The sequence below is a fragment of the Notolepis coatsorum genome (genome assembly GCF_963971535.1).
Source record: "Notolepis coatsorum genome assembly, chromosome: 8".
NCBI lineage: Eukaryota > Metazoa > Chordata > Actinopteri > Aulopiformes > Paralepididae > Notolepis > Notolepis coatsorum.
Window position 1 is genome coordinate 27,502,063 of NC_140172.1, and position 19,235 is coordinate 27,521,297.

General features: G+C 44.1%; 1 protein-coding gene across 3 annotated transcripts in view; it reads left to right on the plus strand.

Moving 5' to 3' along the window:
• ncor1 (nuclear receptor corepressor 1) overlaps positions 1–19,235 on the plus strand; it is a 237,585-nt gene that overhangs the window by 159,855 nt on the left and 58,495 nt on the right. For all 3 annotated transcript variants that reach the window (XM_084320851.1, XM_084320852.1, XM_084320853.1), the window contains exons 21-23: positions 11,079–11,526; positions 12,098–12,218; positions 15,072–15,345. In XM_084320851.1, the coding sequence (XP_084176977.1) occupies positions 11,079–11,526; positions 12,098–12,218; positions 15,072–15,345 (843 nt within the window). The remainder of the gene's footprint in view (positions 1–11,078; positions 11,527–12,097; positions 12,219–15,071; positions 15,346–19,235) is intronic.

The window sequence follows — 19,235 nt, forward strand, 5'->3', positions numbered from 1 at the left end:
TCCTCCCTCCACTGCAAAATACCTCATATGCCCTCATCTTGGCTGTCATAACATAGTTCACAAGACCTGCTTTGAAAAGCAAAATCCTAGGACTTGAATGGTTCAAATCTACATCATTTGAAATGGTTTCAACGGAATGTCTGATCCTGTTGTTCAAAATGGCTTCTACAGAATGTTTGATCATGTTCATCAAAATGGCTGCCACCGAATGTTTGATCATGTTCTTTAAAATGGCTTCCACTGAATGTTTGACCGTGTTCTTCTTTAAAATGGATTCCACCTAATGTTCTTCAAAATGTCTCCCATGGACATTTTGAATTAGAAGGTGTGGATGGGTCAGACCCAGGTTCCTCTTTACGACTGGGAGACAAATCGCATTGTAAGAAGTAGTGTTGGCTCCTCTTCCTTGAGGACAATGGGTCTCATTCCCGAACGAAGTTACGACAAAATATTTCGTCTTAGCCAGATTTCGGCCCATTTAAGACATATTAGGGCTGGGAGTGGGAGTCCCCAAACTTTCCTGAGATCTTATTTGATCGTGGCTGAGAGCAGATTTAAGAGTGCTGAGGAGCACACTTAAATATGCTCTCAGCCCACGATCAAATCTCATGATTGATTGACTAATTTAAAATGTTATTATAACTTGACAGACTGTGTTCTCATAGTGATTCCTTCACGTCAACGCTACAGGCCTCCTTGGAATTAATTACTTAATCATAATTAAAATAAATATGACAATATTTGTACGATAAGAAATTACGCATTTGATGTCGGAAAAATTAATAATATGGATTCATCTGATCACAGGGCAGCTGGATTAACCATATCTGAACCAGCTATTTTGGACAAATAATTACTCAGATATTCAAACACAATTATGCAATTATTGTGAAATGATTGAAAATAATTATAATTTAATGCCTTCTGTGGAATTTGTATTTCTTATTTGTTACACATCTGTTTTAATGATTAATTATATACATTTGAAAGAATGCAGGTCAACATGCAATGTATCCCATTGATTGGTATACAATGGGACAGACCTTTGTTTGATTGATTGATTGATTGATTGATTGATTGATTATTGAAAACTTTATTAACAGATTGCAGAATGGGTACAGTACAGTACAGCTCAATTACATAAGGGGATGCAGACCAGAGAAAGAATTTCGTCTTGTTTACATCAGGGTCCCCCATTTTCAATTCATCATAACATATATGACACACATGACACAGATAGACAGTACTGCTACATCTATACATTTATGACATACCAGATTTGCAAATACAGTACTGTTTGTGATACAAAAAGAGTCCAGAAAAGAGAGTACATTTGACGTAGAAACTGTTGGAGGAGGTTGGGTAGGAGGGGTGGGTGGGGGATAGACTTACACTGTACAAGCAAAACTGTACATTGGAATATTGACAACCATACTTGGTCATTTACTGTACATTGGAGGGGGTTGATATAGCTATAAACCTGCATTCCTTCGAATATATCATTAATCAATTAAACTTATATTGAAATACACTATATAGCCTATACACCAACACTGAAATGACAGTGGATAAATAAATAAGAACTAAAGCTAATCGGTGGAAATAGACTGCATTAATATTCCATAACAAGTCTTGTGTGCGCCTACGAATGAACAGTAGCCTATAGGCTTAATTATGGAATAATAAGCCATACTGCGTTCATTCATTACGCCCGCCGTAGGCTATATATATTATGTCATTCATTCATTCATATACAGTACTGCGCGCGTGTGTGTGTCTGTGTGCGCGTGCGCTGCGGCAGGTGTGTACCGCGAGCTGTATATGATGCCAATACATTAATCTAATCTAGTTTTGATGGGCGCAAGCGTGATTACGAAACCTAGCCGCATTTCTCGGAGACGCTCTCTGATTGGCACTGACTGACGCTAGGTTTCGTAATCACGCGGCTTGCAAAGCACTTCCGCCATTCCATTTCACACAGCTGCGTCACCAGTTGCCTTATAAGGAGCTATGGAGGCGTTGCTTTGTATGCAAATGAGCTGAACGGGAACACGCTTTAGAGTTTAAGACAGAATGCCATTCTCCAAGCAGATATCAGATAATATAATTTGTGCGACCTTTTCAGCCACTTAAGACATATTACCAGCACGTTCAGGACTCAGAGTGTACTTGTCATAGATTATGTCTCAGTGGTTCCAAGATAAGTCTTCCAGAATATATCTTTGAAAAAATTTCGGGAATGAGACCCAATGTAGCTGCATTCCATCCTCGTTAAAGATGAATGTGTTACCATAGCAAAGCCATAATTTAGATGAACATTCTAGTGGCAGTTGTGATTAACATTCCAACGTTTGCATTAGCAGAATCCATCCGCAATGGTTTGGAGGGACCGTGCGGTGATATAGACCTGGGGAATGAGGTTCCAGCTGTGATCTTCCCCCATTGTAACCACCTATTAAAGATGGCAGCCAAACCGTATTGTGTAGGTTCATAATGTTTGACAGTGGTATATATAATTTAATTCTTATACTGTTACAACGAATAACGGTAAATATTTTTTACTTAATTGTAAACCACTAACGAGTCAGTCGCAGTCAACCAGCACCTGATGGGTCTGACCCTTTAACTCAACTGGTTACTGCAGCCACCTGTGGAGGATCCTATGGTCCCAGGTTAAAATCCACTCTTGTTACATTGGTGACAGCAGTGGGATCTCACTGCCCTGTGAATCTGTATCCAGGTTCACGTAGCAATGGGGGTGGGATCTCAGTGCCTTAACACTGGGAAAGTGTGTGCATGGACGAAAGAATGCGTGAGGACGCACTTCTCAGGGGGAGGACGACTGTAAACTACCGGTACTAACGAGTCGGTCACAGTCAACCAGCACCTGCTAACAGATCTGACCCTTTAGCTTAGCTGGTTTGTGGATCCGATGGGCCCTCGGTTACATAATCTTTGAGAAAATTTGTTCTCAATGTGTTCTAATCTTTACTAGTTTCCATGGTAACTACTAGGGGTGGAACGGTTCACAAAATCTACGGTTCGGTTCGTATCACGGTTTTGGTTTCACGGTTTTCGGTTCGGTTCGATACGTTGTTTTTAATTTAAAAAAATATTTAACACTCAAAATACCATATACATCAGCATAAGATATATAGCCTAAAGATAATCCAATTTTTCAGTTATTCTCAAGGACGTACTGTAGTCATGCAAAAACTGAAAGAATGAGGCAGTTTGATATCAGGCACATTATTTTGACAGTGACGGTTAGAGCTAGGAGAGAGAGGGGAGGCATTGCTGATTTAAACATGCTTCTCATTTATTTGGTAAAAAAAAAGGTTTACCTTTAATAATGTTTGGCACACAGACTGAACTGACTGAAAAATATAGGCAACATTTGTCAAAGTATTAACTTAGTGCAAACAAACAGGGCCGCTACGTGGCGTAGTGGGCAAGGCGCTCGCCACGAAATGCTGGAGACGCTGGGCTCGTCAGTTCGAGCCCAGCGCTCCACATTTGCTTTCAGTTTAGCTGGTCGTCCGTACTAATACACATTGGCCGTATTAGGGGGTGGGAAACTGATGGGTGGGGATCGGGCGTTGTGGACAGCGACTCCTACAGGTCGGTTGGTGCGCCTGCGCAGTAGAATCAGGAAGTGTCGGGGGCTGCGTGAGCCTCCCACGCGTTACTCCTCGCCACTGAGAGATCGAGCCGCGCAGGTGAAAAGATGCGACTGCTGTTACCTCAAGTACCGGAGGGGACTTGTGCTATGTATGACTTAGTCCACATTGCAGCCGGCTTGTGGGAGGCAAGAAACAGCGTTCGTGACAGGGGAGGGTTGAATTGGATGATACGAAATTGGGATGTGAGAAAATATAGAAAAAATGGGAGAAAAAGTGGATAAAAAAAAAAAAAAAGATAGAGCTGATAGCGATAGCAACTGAACATTTTGAAAGATTAAAGATAGAGCTGATAGCGGATCTATTTGGTCGCGTCCTCCCCGCCTGAATACTTTAGACAACAAATGTTTGTTTCCGCGTCTCTGATTGGCCAGGTCATGTGACATGTGCGCCAATCGTGGGACCGCAAGTTTCTACACTGGTTAAGCTTAGGCGCTCTTTCGAAGTTGGTTAAGGTTAGAGTTTGTCTTAGAGCATGGCGATAGAACGCCTGCCCTGATTCCAAACTCTAACCTTAACCAACTGCAAAAGAGTCGCCTAAGCTTAACCAGTGATAAACTAGGCGTTAGGTAGTTTGCAGGCTGTTAGACCCGGAAATAGGCGCCGAACTTGCCGTTCCACGATTGGCGCACATGTCAGAGCGCAAAATGCCTGGCCAATCGGAGCGCAAAACTCGAACGCGGAAACAAACATTTGTTGTCGAAAGTATTCACGCGTCCTCTCCCCATCTTAATCACGGGACGTTCAACACTCCGAGACAACCGGAGACAGGGAGATAGGGGGCGGCGCAGAGAGGGTCGCAACCTCCCCGACATCATCACGGGACGTCCAGCACTCCGGTCACTACGAGACAGCCGGAGACAGGGAGACAGGAGGGCACGCAGAGAGGGTCGCATCCTCCCGAGGGGGGGGGGGTCGCATCCATCCACTTATTTGTATATTCACTTATAGTGACAGAAGGGTGGTAATTTATAGAGACTGGACAATATACACTCAGAGGTCAACGTGTGTTTTGAGTGTTTTGATGGAGAGTCCACTGTAGACCTAAAATCCTACCCATCAAGTCCCACTTGAATGTTTTGAGTGGTATTGGTCTCTGCTTTGTTAGCAGGAAAGACAAAATAATTTTCACGAAAGCCAAGTGTTGTGCCCACGCGACACTAGACATGTTTTGCAAAAAACATCAAATATCTTTGGAACCGTGTATGATAAAGACTCTTTGAATTGTATCTAAATCTGGAGATTCTCCACTCTTTGTGTATTTCTCCCTCGTCTACATGCTGATTGGCAGTGCACTGGCCTAGAATCTTGAAATATCTAGATTGGTATTTTTCCCTTTTCCGATACCAGGCTAGTAAATCCTTTGTATCTATCTATATACATTATTTATCTGTCGCTGCTGAGCTTTTACCCTATAGCCAATGGGAATGCTAGAAATGGTCACAGGGGAGGGTTGAATTGGATGATACGAAATTGGGAGGAGAAAATATAGAAAAAATGGGAGAAAAAGTGGATAAAAAAAAAAAACTTAGTGCAAACAAACAAAATAATTAAACCTTTTCTATTTTTGTGTCCACATTATAGACAAAGGCCTTCAACATAAAGTATGAATATACTCAACCAGCACTAGACTTTCTTATCAAAAAGGAAAAGTCAGTTATTTAAAATAAATAAATCATGTGTACTAAATATATATTTACTTTTTAATTGCATGAAACATTATAAAGTATTCTCTTATGCCGCTTTTCACTGCATGGTACCTAATCGACTCGACTCGCTTTTGGTATTTGAGTGTCCTGGTAGCCGTATTTGAAGTGACGTCACACGAGGTAGTAAATAGTCAACAGTAACACAGCGTTGGAAGGAGAAGACCTGATGATATAATATAAACCAACAGCCAATAAATGTGAAGTTATCTTTGAACCTCTTGTCAAGCCTCGTCAATATACCCCCCCTTCCCCACTAATGGAACTAATGCAACACAGCGAAGTGACTCCACAGTTAGCTTGCGGCTAACGCCAGTTAGCTCGTGGGGCTAACGCTAGCCTAACGTTATCTTAGCCTCGCTTGCGGCTACGTTATAACCAAACAATACACGCATGCCCCGAACCGCGGAGGTCGTATCGAACGGTGTACGGTTAGAATGCGTACCGTTCCACCCCTAGTAGATTCAAGATTCAAGATTGTTTATTGTCATATGCACAGTTAAAACGACAGTTTGCCATACAATGAAAATCTTACTTTGCTAGTCCACCCTTCACAAAAAATTACACAGTACTTAACTTAAACATATTTAAATACAAGCGAGTGCTAGAAAATAAGGTAAAATAGATAAAAATATATATACAAGGCACAGTGAGTTACATTGCACGTTCCGATCATGTGAATGGAGGTGACAGTGGGTCACAGCAGCAGTTAAAAGTGTCTTTAGTGATTCATAGTTCATAGTTCATAGTAGAAGGTGTGTGTGGAGTAAATGTCTTGTAGTGAGGGGAAGGCTGCTCCAGAGATGTACTGAGCAGTTTTAATCACTCGCTGGAGTGCCTTCTTCTCCTTAGCAGTGCAGTTTCCATACCAGACCGTGATTGAGCTGGTAAGGAAAGGACACTCTCAACCGTACTTCTATAGAAGTTGCTGAGAATCTTGGATGGCATGCCAAATTTTCTCAGCCTTCTTAGGAAGTACAGTCGTTGGTGGGATTTTTTAATTATATGTTGGGTGTTGTGAACCCAGGTGAGGTCCTCGCTGATGTGGATACAGAGGAATTTAAACCCTATCCACCTCCGTCTCACCTATGTACAGAGGTGTATGCTGTACACTCCTCCTCCTCCTCCGTGGGTCAATAATCATCTCCTTGGTCTTGTCTGCGTTCAAGGAGAGATTATTGTCCTGACACCAGGCCACCAGTTCCGCCACCTCCCTTCTGTACGCTGCCTCAGCTCCCCCAGTGATCAGTCCGATGACTGTAGTATCATCTGCAAACTTGATGATACTGGTGTTGTTCTGGGAGACCACACAGTCGTGTGTGAAGAGGGTGTACAGCAGGGGGCTCAGCACGCAGCCCTGGGGGGTCCCTGTGCTTAGAACCTTTGTGCCTGATGTCCGGTTGCCGACTCTGACTGACTGGGGCCTGTCTGTAAGAACGTTCAGCACCCAGTTACAGAGAGCCGGTGTCAGACCCACAGTGAGGTGTTTAGCAGAGCGTTTGTGTGGGAGGACCGTGTTAAATGCAGAGCTGCAGTCGATGAATAATAGTCTGGCATAGGTGTCCTTGCCCTCTAAGTGGGTGAGGGTGGTGTGGATGACAGCGTTGACTGCATCCTCAGTGGACCGGTTCTGACGGTACGCAAACTGCAGAGGGTCCAGTGTGTCTGGGATGGTCTCCTTGATGTGTGACATGACTATCCTCTCGAAACACTTCATCACTATTGGGGTGAGTGCAATGGGACGATAGTCATTCAGACAGGTTACAGTGTTTTTCTTTGGCAGGGGCACGATGGTGGTGGTCTTGAAGCAGGTTGGCACAACAGCTTGTGCTAGTGACGAGTTGTAAATGTCAGCAAGTACGTCAGCCAGCTCTGATGAACAGACCCTGAGGTCTACTACAGTACCCATATGCCTCCTTATTTTCTGACATCACGATGCCTTGTCGAGTCATGATGACTATAAATGTCAAACGTAATTGTTAATGATACAAATATTGTAAATCTTTATTATTATTATAAATATTTAATTCCGAGGATGTCTTTAGAATCGACGTGAACGCAATCGCCAATGATTTCTCCCAAATGAAGCCCTTAAGAACACGGGCGCACACCAGCCTGTTCTATTTAAGACTTCCTTCCCAAGCTCATAAATCCTGCTCTTAGCTACAAGCAAATTCCCGAAAAGGAACCGTTCGAGAATGCCAAAATCGTCCAGGAGAAGCTTGCAAGTGGAATTACGATGAAATTTGTGCTCGTAACTGTTCTCTCGTAAGTCCGTTCGAGAATGAGGGCCCGTTGTGTCCGGAACCAGGCGGGTCTTAAAACGATCACCTGACTTCCCAGGTATTATAAACCCAATTGCTGAGACTCCGGTAGCTGGCACAGGGCTCGTGTGGGTGCTCCAGACCTTGTTACCATGCAGCTGCTCTGTACTGGTCCACATTGACATGATTAGCTGTAGGGCTGTACCGAATAGTTCAAAGCTTCGAAGCTTTATTAATAATGTTGACGTTCGAATTCTAAATCAACATTCGATTTATTTGTATTTATAAAAAAAAGAATGTATGTGTCTATTCATTCTGTTTAAGCCAATGGGGTTTTTCTTCACAGTTGCAGATAAAGATTAGGCTACACACTATTATTATTGTATTATACTATTATAGTATATGACTCGTCAAAAGATTTAATACAACATTTATCATAAATGATGTAGCCTATCTGCATCCGCTTGGCGCTCGGCGCTCCATCAAGACATCACCATCACTTTCGTACCAACCGTGTGGCGTGCCCTTATTGGATTATTTATGTTGACGAAACTGACGAGTTATATTCATTAAAGAAAGTTGATTATAATTTTTAAAAAAAAGTCTAATTTAATCAGATTAATCACTTTATTAAAATTGAATTGAGGATTTTTTAATATTTTTTTTTTAATTTGTTTATGATTATGTCATAAAATATGACGACAGACATTCAAAGCTTCATTCTAAAAGTTCAATAGAAGCTTCGAATGTAAAAATAAATAAAAATAAAAATGACATTCAGTACAGCCCTAATTAGCTGATAGGAGTCCAACGAATGACGACCCTGTCCCCCCTCTCTGTTCCGTGAAGAAGAACTATGGAAGGCCTCCACAACCACCGTGTGTCCCTCTACATACAGTGCCATCTCGATTTAGCATAAATCCGGCGTCAGTCTTGTGCACTGTCCCTACATGAAATACTCATGTGTATGACAATAATGATGAAAGGAAAATCCATGTAAGCCATCTTAGGTGCTTAGAAAATTGCCATGATACACTTTAGGAAAGGCCCTTTCTATGCATTCAAATGCGATGACCAAAACACCCTGCCGTGTGCTGGGGGGGAAGTAGGTTATAGTGTGCGTTCAGATTGATCTGGGCCTCTTTCGGTGGTCATCAGTGTCTGCATGAATTCCTTTGTTTAGGACGGAAGTCTCCCAGGGGACAGATCCTCTATACTTATGGGTGACGAGGTAACACACGATCCTTGGTGACACTGGACACCCACTGCACGGTCCGTTGAGGAGGCAGTGGCACCGTCACAGGGATGGCAGGGGCGGCTCCTACAGCGAGTTCACGTTTGCTTGTATTTGTCACGTATAAAGTAGGGATGTCACGTCACGTGCACGACTGACCAAAATCACCTACTGTTCTTGAGACCGAATAATTAGACAATTCTAATTATTTTCTGTTTCAGTTTAAATTCAGTTAAAATGTTCAGTTTCAGTTAAATTCAGTTATTCTTTTTAATAGAATGGATCATTCAAATCAAAGCACATAAATAGGCACTTCAGATAATCCTTCAGAACGTTGATCGGCTCAGCTGACCGACAATAAATCAAAATGACACCATTCACCATCGTAGCCTATAATAACAGCATCAACCGGTTAAAAAAAAAATCTAAAAAAATCAAACAGTAGCATGTGCATCTTTTACATCAATTAGGCTATGAAAATTAGGCTGCAAAAAAAAAAAAAGTACCGTATATATATATTTTGACTTTTTTTTCAGTGCAATAAAATCTTTCTGGATTACTCTAACAGTTTAAAGTCGTCTTTACCTTCTCTGTTTGGCAGCCACAGTCTTCCCTCCTGTTTGATACCCACTTTGACCCTTCGAATTGCGGCGGTAGATGAGGAGGATTAAATTCAAACATGGGGACAGACATCTAATACAGTTGCTCATTTCTATGCAGTCGGCACTCAGACAAATGGATATCGCAGGACAAGTGCAACAGGGTTATTGAGGCCTTGGCTTGGGTTGACACAGAGAGGTCATTGAGGTTTAGTTTAGCAAAGCGGCATTCTCCAATAAGCATAAATTGATGGTGGAGCCATCAGGAGATCAGCAGTAGCTAAATGAGATATGCCAAACCAGTTTTTCCACCCAAGTAGGGACAATGAATGATCACCTGGTAAAGTGTGGGGAGCAGATAATGTGCTGGAAAGACCTGTGCTGGTTACATTACCTGTGCTGGTTACATTACATTGCCTGTAGTGGTTACATTACATTACCTGTGGTAGTTACATTACATTACCTGTGGTAGTTACATTACATTACCTGTGGTGGTTACATTACATTACCTGTGGTGGTTACATTACATTACATTACCTGTAGTGGTTACATTACATTACCTGTGGTGGTTACATTACATTACCTGTGGTGGTTACATTACATTACCTGTAGTGGTTACATTACATTACCTGTGGTGGTTACATTACATTACCTGTGGTGGTTACATTACATTACCTGTAGTGGTTACATTACATTGCCTGTAGTGGTTACATTACATTACCTGTGGTGGTTACATTACATTACCTGTGGTGGTTACATTACATTACATTACCTGTAGTGGTTACATTACATTACCTGTGCTGGTTACATTACATTACCTGTGGTAGTTACTGTACATTACATTACCTGTGCTGGTTACATTACATTACCTGTGCTGGTTACATTACATTACCTGTAGTGGTTACATTACATTACCTGTAGTGGTTACATTACATTACCTGTGCTGGTTACATTACATTACCTGTGGTGGTTACATTACATTACCTGTAGTGGTTACATTACATTACCTGTGGTAGTTACATTACATTACCTGTGGTGGTTACATTACATTACCTGTAGTGGTTACATTACATTACCTGTGGTAGTTACATTACATTACCTGTGGTGGTTACATTACATTACCTGTAGTGGTTACATTACATTACTTGTGGTGGTTACATTACATTACCTGTGGTGGTTACATTACATTACCTGTGGTGGTTACATTACATTACCTGTAGTGGTTACATTACATTATCTGTAGTGGTTACATTACATTACCTGTAGTGGTTACATTACATTATCTGTAGTGGTTACATTACATTACCTGTGGTGGTTACATTACATTACCCGTAGTGGTTACATTACATTACCTGTGCTGGTTACATTACATTACCTGTGCTGGTTACATTACATTACCTGTGGTAGTTACTGTACATTACATTACCTGTGCTGGTTACATTACATTACCTGTGCTGGTTACATTACATTACCTGTGGTAGTTACTGTACATTACATTACCTGTGCTGGTTACATTACATTACCTGTGCTGGTTACATTAGATCTTGTATGTTGTTAGACTTTTACTAACCCCCGTCCTCTTTGTGTTTCCTTAGGCGGTGAAAACAGCTCTGACACAGAGAGTGCCCCCTCCCCGTCCCAGGTGGACCCCTTGAAGTCCGCCAACTCCCAGAGGCCAGATAGCGGGGCGGGAGAGGGCCAGTGCTCCGAGCTGGACAAAGGCCAGGCCAACAGCGGGAAGGGGCCGGAGCCTCCGTACGGGGAGCTGCGCGTCAAGCAGGAGAAGAGCCCGGAGGGTGAGCCTGGCTCTCAGGACGACAGGGCCCGGATAGCGGGCTACATGGGCCAGGTACATCCCAAGAGCGAGCCCCAGGATGTGGACATGAACACCGGAGAGGTTCAGGTGAAGATGGAGCCCGAGGCCAAGGAGAAGGGAGACAAGGGGGACCACGGCGAGAGGCAGAGGGAGCTCCACTCCGATAATGATTCCAGTGCCACCTGCAGCGCCGACGAGGACGTGGAGGCCGAACCTGAAAGACAGAGGTGGGTGCATGCAGAATTTGATCTGATCAATATATCTGGCCGTCGTTACCATAGATATATATAATGACTCACCTTCCCGCGCTGCTGGCCAACGGAGACTGATGTTGCCACATGGTGGGGTGGCCATCTTGCCACAGGGCAGCACGCCCACTCACAACATGAATGTCTATAGTGCATGTACTATTGAAATAACCATAGCTTGCTAAATTTTCAACCGTTTGGTTTGTTAAAAACGTCAGATGTAGTTATCATACTGCATACTTATAATGGACTTTCATATGAATAATTTTTTTTTATATTACATAAAAGTTCTTCCATGCATGAATCATAGCCACGTTAATAACATTTGTAATAAACCAAAAACCGTTTGTAAATCCGTCAAGATTTCAGCCAGTTAAAGAGTATTTTTTGTTTGTGCAGATCACTCGCCTTAAAGCAGTAGTTAACTGTAGCAAGATGGCCACCGTCTAGTCTTTATAATATCTATGGTCGTCGTTACTAACACGTTGTGGGTCACCGTCGGAGCGAGTCTGATGGATTTGTTTTTCTTTTTTCCTTCTCTTGTCCTCAGAATGTTCACTATGGACAAGCCTTCTCTGCTCAACCCCCCAGGCACGGTGCTGGTGTCCTCCAAGCAGCCTCACCTCAGCATGCAGCAGATACACCAGCGCGCCGCCGCCATCCCGCCCATGGTCAGTCACTATAGCAACCCACTCTGTTCCGTCTGCCGTGTCTATTCAGAGAGGCAGGGTGAGAGCATCTCTCGTTTCCACTAACCTACCTCTGAAGCCATGGCCACACATCTGTGCCAGTTTGCGGCGGCTGCCATAAGAGACTGGGAACGCTGTAACATCACTATCTTGACGTGGTATTTCTGTGCCGGTACGCAGCTGCGTTAACGCACATTTGTGTCGCAACTTTCAATTGTGTGATGTGACCTTGGATCAGTATTTTCCCTAAATCCCATTTACTTGCTTCTCAATGGCCTTGTTGGGAGTTTTTCTCCTGGGTTTCCCTGGTAACAGACCAGTCATTATTATAATTTTTATGTATCATAATATTTTATTATTATTTAGCCAGGCGGAACAATGAACCCATCTCAAACCCTGCCCTCTTTTGTTGATCCTGCAACATCTCCAGTATCGTCGGATGACATTCAGCAGTAAGAGACCAGAATAGAAGCACACGTGATTAGCACAGATGGGGCAAGAAGTAATTTTACTGCCAAAAGAAGCAGGTGCAGATATTGGGGAGAAGGTCTGGATGGAGTCGACAGTGGCTCGGGAGGTACCGTATAGCCAAGGCCAGATTAAGAATTCAGAGGCCCCTGGGCCAGATTCTTGTGGAGGGCCCCCCCCACACACACAGTGGCGTTTTTATATGTCACTTTAAAAAAAAAGGGGGGGGGCCTCACACACACACACTTAGTTTTTTTGGAGGCCCCTCGTCACTAGGGCCGCGGCCCATACGGCCCGGTCGTTAATCCGGCCCTGCGTATAGCAGTCGTCTGGTAATCCGGAGGTTCCCGGTTTGATTCCTGCTCCTCCCAGGCAGTGTGTCGAAGTGTCCTTGAGCAAGACACTTAACCCTTAATCGCTCCCGATGAGAAGGTTGGCGCCTTGCATGGTTGCCTCCGCCGTCTGTGTGTGAATGAATGGGTAAAATGTGAGGAACAAAGGAACAGTTTACAAGACGCCACTGATAAATCAGTTATCGTGAGTGGCAGGTGTGTATGCTATTCCAAGTTTTCCAGACCAAATAATGTTTTGTAAGATGGTGTGAACCAGTTTTCTTTTGTATTATTATTATTTTTGCTGCGAATGCAAAGGAGGCCAGCTTACCTTGAAATCCTGATTGTAATGATGTGTCTTTACAGAACATGGTTACATAACATCTCACGGATCAAGGCCATCCTGTGTAAGCATTGCCACCATTATCCAGCATGGGGCAGAGGATCATTGAAATTGGCCTGTTAGGACGAGGGAGCGTAGGAGGACGGATCATGATATAAAAATTCAAGGCAATCCTAGCTTTGACCTTTTGATTGCAGTGTTGTATATTACGATGCGGGGATAGGATGTTTTCAAGGCATGTAGCCAAGTACTCTTAAAGGAAACTAGGCAAAGACAACACACTTCTTGCCACAGGGTATTTTCTGGTATTTAGCACGTGGTCTGGCGTGGGGAAAGACTTCAACACGCAGTGGATGAAGAGAATGAAGAGAATTTAAATACAAACGGGGGGGCAACTGGATTATAGGATTGCATCATCAGCCTAGTGGAGGAAGGAGCCGCCAAACTCGATGAACAATGTCATTTATATAAACAGAACGTTTGGACTGGGATGGGGCGTTGGGGGCTGATGCTCTGACCTAAAGTAACACTCTTGCTTTGGAAACAACACAGCACTATGTCTACAACGACACTCATTACAACAGCTCTGTTGGGGAGAGGGCAGAACGGCAGGGCGAGACGACTCCTGAAATGAACGTCCATTTAGCTAAACTGAAAGAGTTGTAAGCATTAACATTAGCCAAACGTGCCTACTAGTTAGTGGGGGAAATGGCTATTTCGGCATCACTGGAAAGTGATTTTGCACTATTCGCGAACCACCATTTGTCATATTCACACGGCAGCCATTTTGCTCTTATGTCATCATCAGGATGGGATTCCTTTCCACCCTTATCCCACCTCCCGAGTCTCTTAATGTCTTGGTGGAGGGCGTTCCATGCATGAAAGGATACTATATTCAGGGTTCGCACAAGGTCCTTGAAGTGCTTAAAGTGTAAAGTTAAAGTAATCAAGGCCTGGAATTCCTTGAAAACAGCAAATCTTTTAACAAGGTACTTAAAAAGTCCTTGAAATTCAAATCAACCATTTGCATTGAAATTTTGTTTGTCCATGATAAAAAAAATCATTTTTTTTTTAATTTAAAGTGTAACTAATTGGTAATTGGTTTAATTACCAATTTAAATTTAAGCCATAATTATTGGATACGTTTTTTTCTCTCTATAAAAACAGCATTTAAAAGTGAATTGTATCCTTTAGTTTTAAAATGTCCTTTTAAAATGAAAAATAGTGCTTGGGAAAAGTACTTGAAAGTCCTTGAATTTCATTTTGCAATGTCTGCGGGAACCCTGTATATTGTAGTTCTTTGTTGTTTCCCTTCCAGGTGTATCCATCTGTAATCAGCCCAGGTGTTTCTTGTCTCGTCATCCCCTTGTGCATAACTGTTCTGTTCTCCCCTGTGTGTGGTGGCTGACCCTGTCTGTACAGTCCTGTGGTTTTTGTCGTCATTCTTATGTTATCCCTTCACCTTCAACCATGGTAATTATAATTAAACCTTTTTTGTTACTTTGGCTACCGATTCTTATTATGTTTCATTGACGAGACAGCGAGCACTTTACAGGAGTCAATGGTAACGTAATATAAATACATGGAACGGCTGGGGTGCCTCGAGGAGAGCTTTGGGAACCACTGCTCTAGACGGTTCTGTCCATGTCTTGTAAACGGAACTCATTCGGCGGGGGTTTCACTCACTTCTAGGTGGCCGGTGCCTACGGCCCTGGCGGTGTGCCCGGTGGCTACGGCGGTGTGCCCGGTGTCTACGGCGGTGTGCCCGGTGGTGCCTACGGCGGCGTGCCCATGAGCGCCCCGCTCAGCGGCTTCACCATGCTCCAGCACCAGATCAAGGCGGTGCACGAGTCGGCCCACCAGGAGGACCAGCAGCGGCAGGACCAGCAGGGAGACCTGGAGCGCAGCCGAGCCCTGGGCTGCCCCCGGTTCAACACCCACAGCCCCACCCTGCTGGAGCGAGAGGGTGAGACACACACACACACAGCCCCACCATGCTGGAGCGAGAGGGTGAGACACACACACACACACAGCCCCACCCTGCTGGAGCGAGAGGGTGAGACACACACACACACAGCCCCACCCTGCTGGAGCAAGAGGGTGAGACACACACACACACACAGCCCCACCCTGCTGGAGCGAGAGGGTGAGACACACACACATACAGCCCCACCCTGCTGGAGCAAGAGGGTGAGACACACACAGCCCCACCCTGCTGGAGCGAGAGGGTGAGACACACACACACAGCCCCACCCTGCTGGAGCGAGAGGGTGAGACACACACACACAGCCCCACCCTGCTGGAGCGAGAGGGTGAGACACACACACACACAGCCCCACCCTGCTGGAGCAAGAGGGTGAGACACACACACACAGCCCCACCCTGCTGGAGCGAGAGGGTGAGACACACACACACACAGCCCCACCCTGCTGGAGCGAGAGGGTGAGACACACACACACAGCCCCACCCTGCTGGAGCGAGAGGGTGAGACACACACACACACAGCCCCACCCTGCTGGAGCGAGAGGGTGAGACACACACACACACAGCCCCACCCTGCTGGAGCGAGAGGGTGAGACACACACACACACAGCCCCACCCTGCTGGAGCGAGAGGGTGAGACACACACACACACACACAGCCCCACCCTGCTGGAGCGAGAGGGTGAGACACACACACACACACAGCCCCACCCTGCTGGAGCGAGAGGGTGAGACACACACACACTATTGGTTTTTTTTTTTTGCCCCCCTTAATTGATTTTCGGGGGCTTTTTTTGTATTTCGGGGGCACAGAATATTTATGATGAAAATGTACATAAAAATGATAAAACATTGTATTTTTTTACAGTCTTCCTCCCTATGTTTGATAACGTAATGTTAATGTCTCCATGTATAGGGCTCTATGCTAACCTTTCTCCCAAGGAGCTATGTGCTCCTAAATAAAATCTAAAAAGAAAAATAGGAGCACAGTGAAAATGTTTCAAGTAACACAGTTTATTAACAAACTATTTATTACATGCATATTATACTGTGCGTGTGCATACTAAGGGCTAAACATCTGTGCACATACCACCAAAATCACACATTGGCCCATGCCTACTAGACGCAAAGGATATCGGTTGTCAAGCTGCTTTTGTATGTTGTAGATAGGAAAGGTAATGGAATATATTATTAGATGACAGAACATGGAAAATTCTTTATACAATTATTTAATTCATTATAATTGAAACGCTATTGAATAATAGTTAATACAATTATTCTGTTACAGCTACAACTGAGCTATAATTTATACTATTTACTATTTACCCACAAGGTGCAAAACCATTCCAAACCAAGAATTTGATAACTAGGCCTATAGATGGGTTTCTCGTCCACGTCAGCAAGGAGGCCAAAAGGAACGTAATAATCCTGGTCAGAACAATGGGGCAGACTGTATAGAGGATACTTTGTAGGACATGACCTCGAGAACATTTGAAACTGTTTGGGGAGTGATTTCACACAGACACAACCAGGAATGAGGAAGATATGGATAGTGGTTTATCATTGTATCTTTGTTCCTGGATTGTAGCCAGCTCTTGATAACAACTCATCAACAATAGTCTTCCGGGATTCTGAAATCGGGGAGGAGATAGCGGGGGGAGCAAATGAATGAATGTGGATGAGAGCCGTGATGTAAGTGATTGCAGCTACGGCTGTGGGGGAGCTGGAGACATGATCGAATAGGCTTGTATGCGCCTGAATCTCCTGAACACGGCGCGACCCGTTCCTAATCGATCAGAACTAAATCGGCAGAGAAAAAGCCCATTTTTAAGCTCGCCCCTCTGATGGAACAGTCCAGGGCGGGTGTGCGTGGCGTCACAATCCGTGGGCAATCTGCGCATGTGCATGGGGAATAGGTGCTTAAAAATGGGCTTTTTCTCTGCCGATTTAGTTCTGATCGATTAGGAATGCAACCACTTACATCACGGCTCTCATCCACATTCATTCATTTTAGGGACAAATGCAATCTCCTCCCCAATTGTAATGTAACGCAGAAGTGTAGTGGTCTATTAGGCGCTCTACAAATTAAAGTTGTTATTATTATTATCATTCTGTTTACAATTGAACATTCCATGAAAATTATCTATAAATTCGGCATCTTCTGAAACATTTATAAACAGAAAATTCATAAAAAATGGCACCAAAATTTGGTAAATTCCAGTAAATATTGCAATTTTGAAACTTTTTTTCTTCTCAAGTATAATAACTGGATTCAGTATCCCGAATAACCCCCAAAACAACTCCAACATTGTTGAAATTGATCAAGTAGTTTCTGAGATTTGGCCTTTTTAGGCGATTATGCAAATGTGTGCTAATTATGCAAATAAAAAAAGTTGCCCAACATTTACAACTTAGCATCCGGCAGTTTCTGAGTGCTGGGGATCCGTACTATCCATATCCATCATAAAACTGGTGGTTCCGAAATTTCCGGGTTCACAATGGGGCTCTATGGGATGGCAAATAGACTATATTTTGCAATTCTTACTAAAAAGGCTACATTACCCGCTGTGAATACGACAGGCAGCAGCCTGGAGCCCCTGCCAGTAGGGACCCCCCCCCCCGAGGGCTGACATAATGGCTGTACTCAACAAAAGCGACCGCAATTCAAATGGATGATATGCAATAAAACGACAGTAGTAAACCCCCTTAGGGGCCCCATGGCACTTTGTGTCAACCCCCCGTTCACCCCCCACCCCCCTCCCTCGCGGGGAAATCTCCCTTATTTTAAAATCCCAATGTTGACAGCTATGGCTTACTACTGTATGTGCGCGTGTGTGTATGTGTGTGTGCAAACGGGAACGGGAACGGGACACGCATCTGTGCAATAGCACACACCACCGAAGTCACTGGCTGGCCCACAGTGTGTGTATGTGCGTGTGCTAACTTCGCTAGCGTTATCAGCCGTCAATATAGCGCTATCCGCCTCGGTAACATTAGCTGCCTCGCCAGATTCCTCTTTCGCTCAAAATAAAAATGAATGGGCTTCATGGCTGGCTGAATTTTTAGCGTTGTCTGATTCTGAATGTAGAACTTGCCGTGACTTTCTTTTCCAGCGCGTACTGTGTTATCTATCGTGTCCTTTCTCTCGCATGAAACCAGTCGCGTCACCACAGGAAACTCTACTGTGATTGGAACGTTTATGCGCCTTGTGGAATGTGGGACTTGTAGTTTTTGAACGATTAGCAGCGGAGCGAAAAAAGCACAGAGTTTGTAATCTTCACTCGCACACTGCGAGTAAATGATTTTTCCGGTTTGCGCACACATATTTTTAGGGACAAATGCCAGTGAAATGCTCGCACTGTAGAGCATATATATAATTATATATAATTAGTAAACTGTCTGGGGCTTTTATTTGCCCTCAACTGATTTTCGAGAGCATTTGGTCCATATTCGAGGGCATTTTGCCCCAAGCCCCTGTTAATTTCGAACCCTGGGGTGAGACACATACACACACTGTACTGGACCGAGAGGGTGAGACACACACACACACACACACACACTGTACTGGACAGAGAGGGTGAGAGACACACACTGTACTGGACCGAGAGGTTGAGAGACACACACACACACACACACACACACACTGTACTGGACCGAGAAGGTGAGACACACACACACACACACACACTGTACTGGACAGAGAGGGTGAGAGACACACACTGTACTGGACCGAGAGGTTGAGAGACACACACACACACTGTACTGGACCGAGAAGGTGAGACACACACACACACACACACACACACACTGTACTGGACCGAGAGGGTGAGACACACACACACACACTGTACTGGACTGAGAGGGTGAGACACAC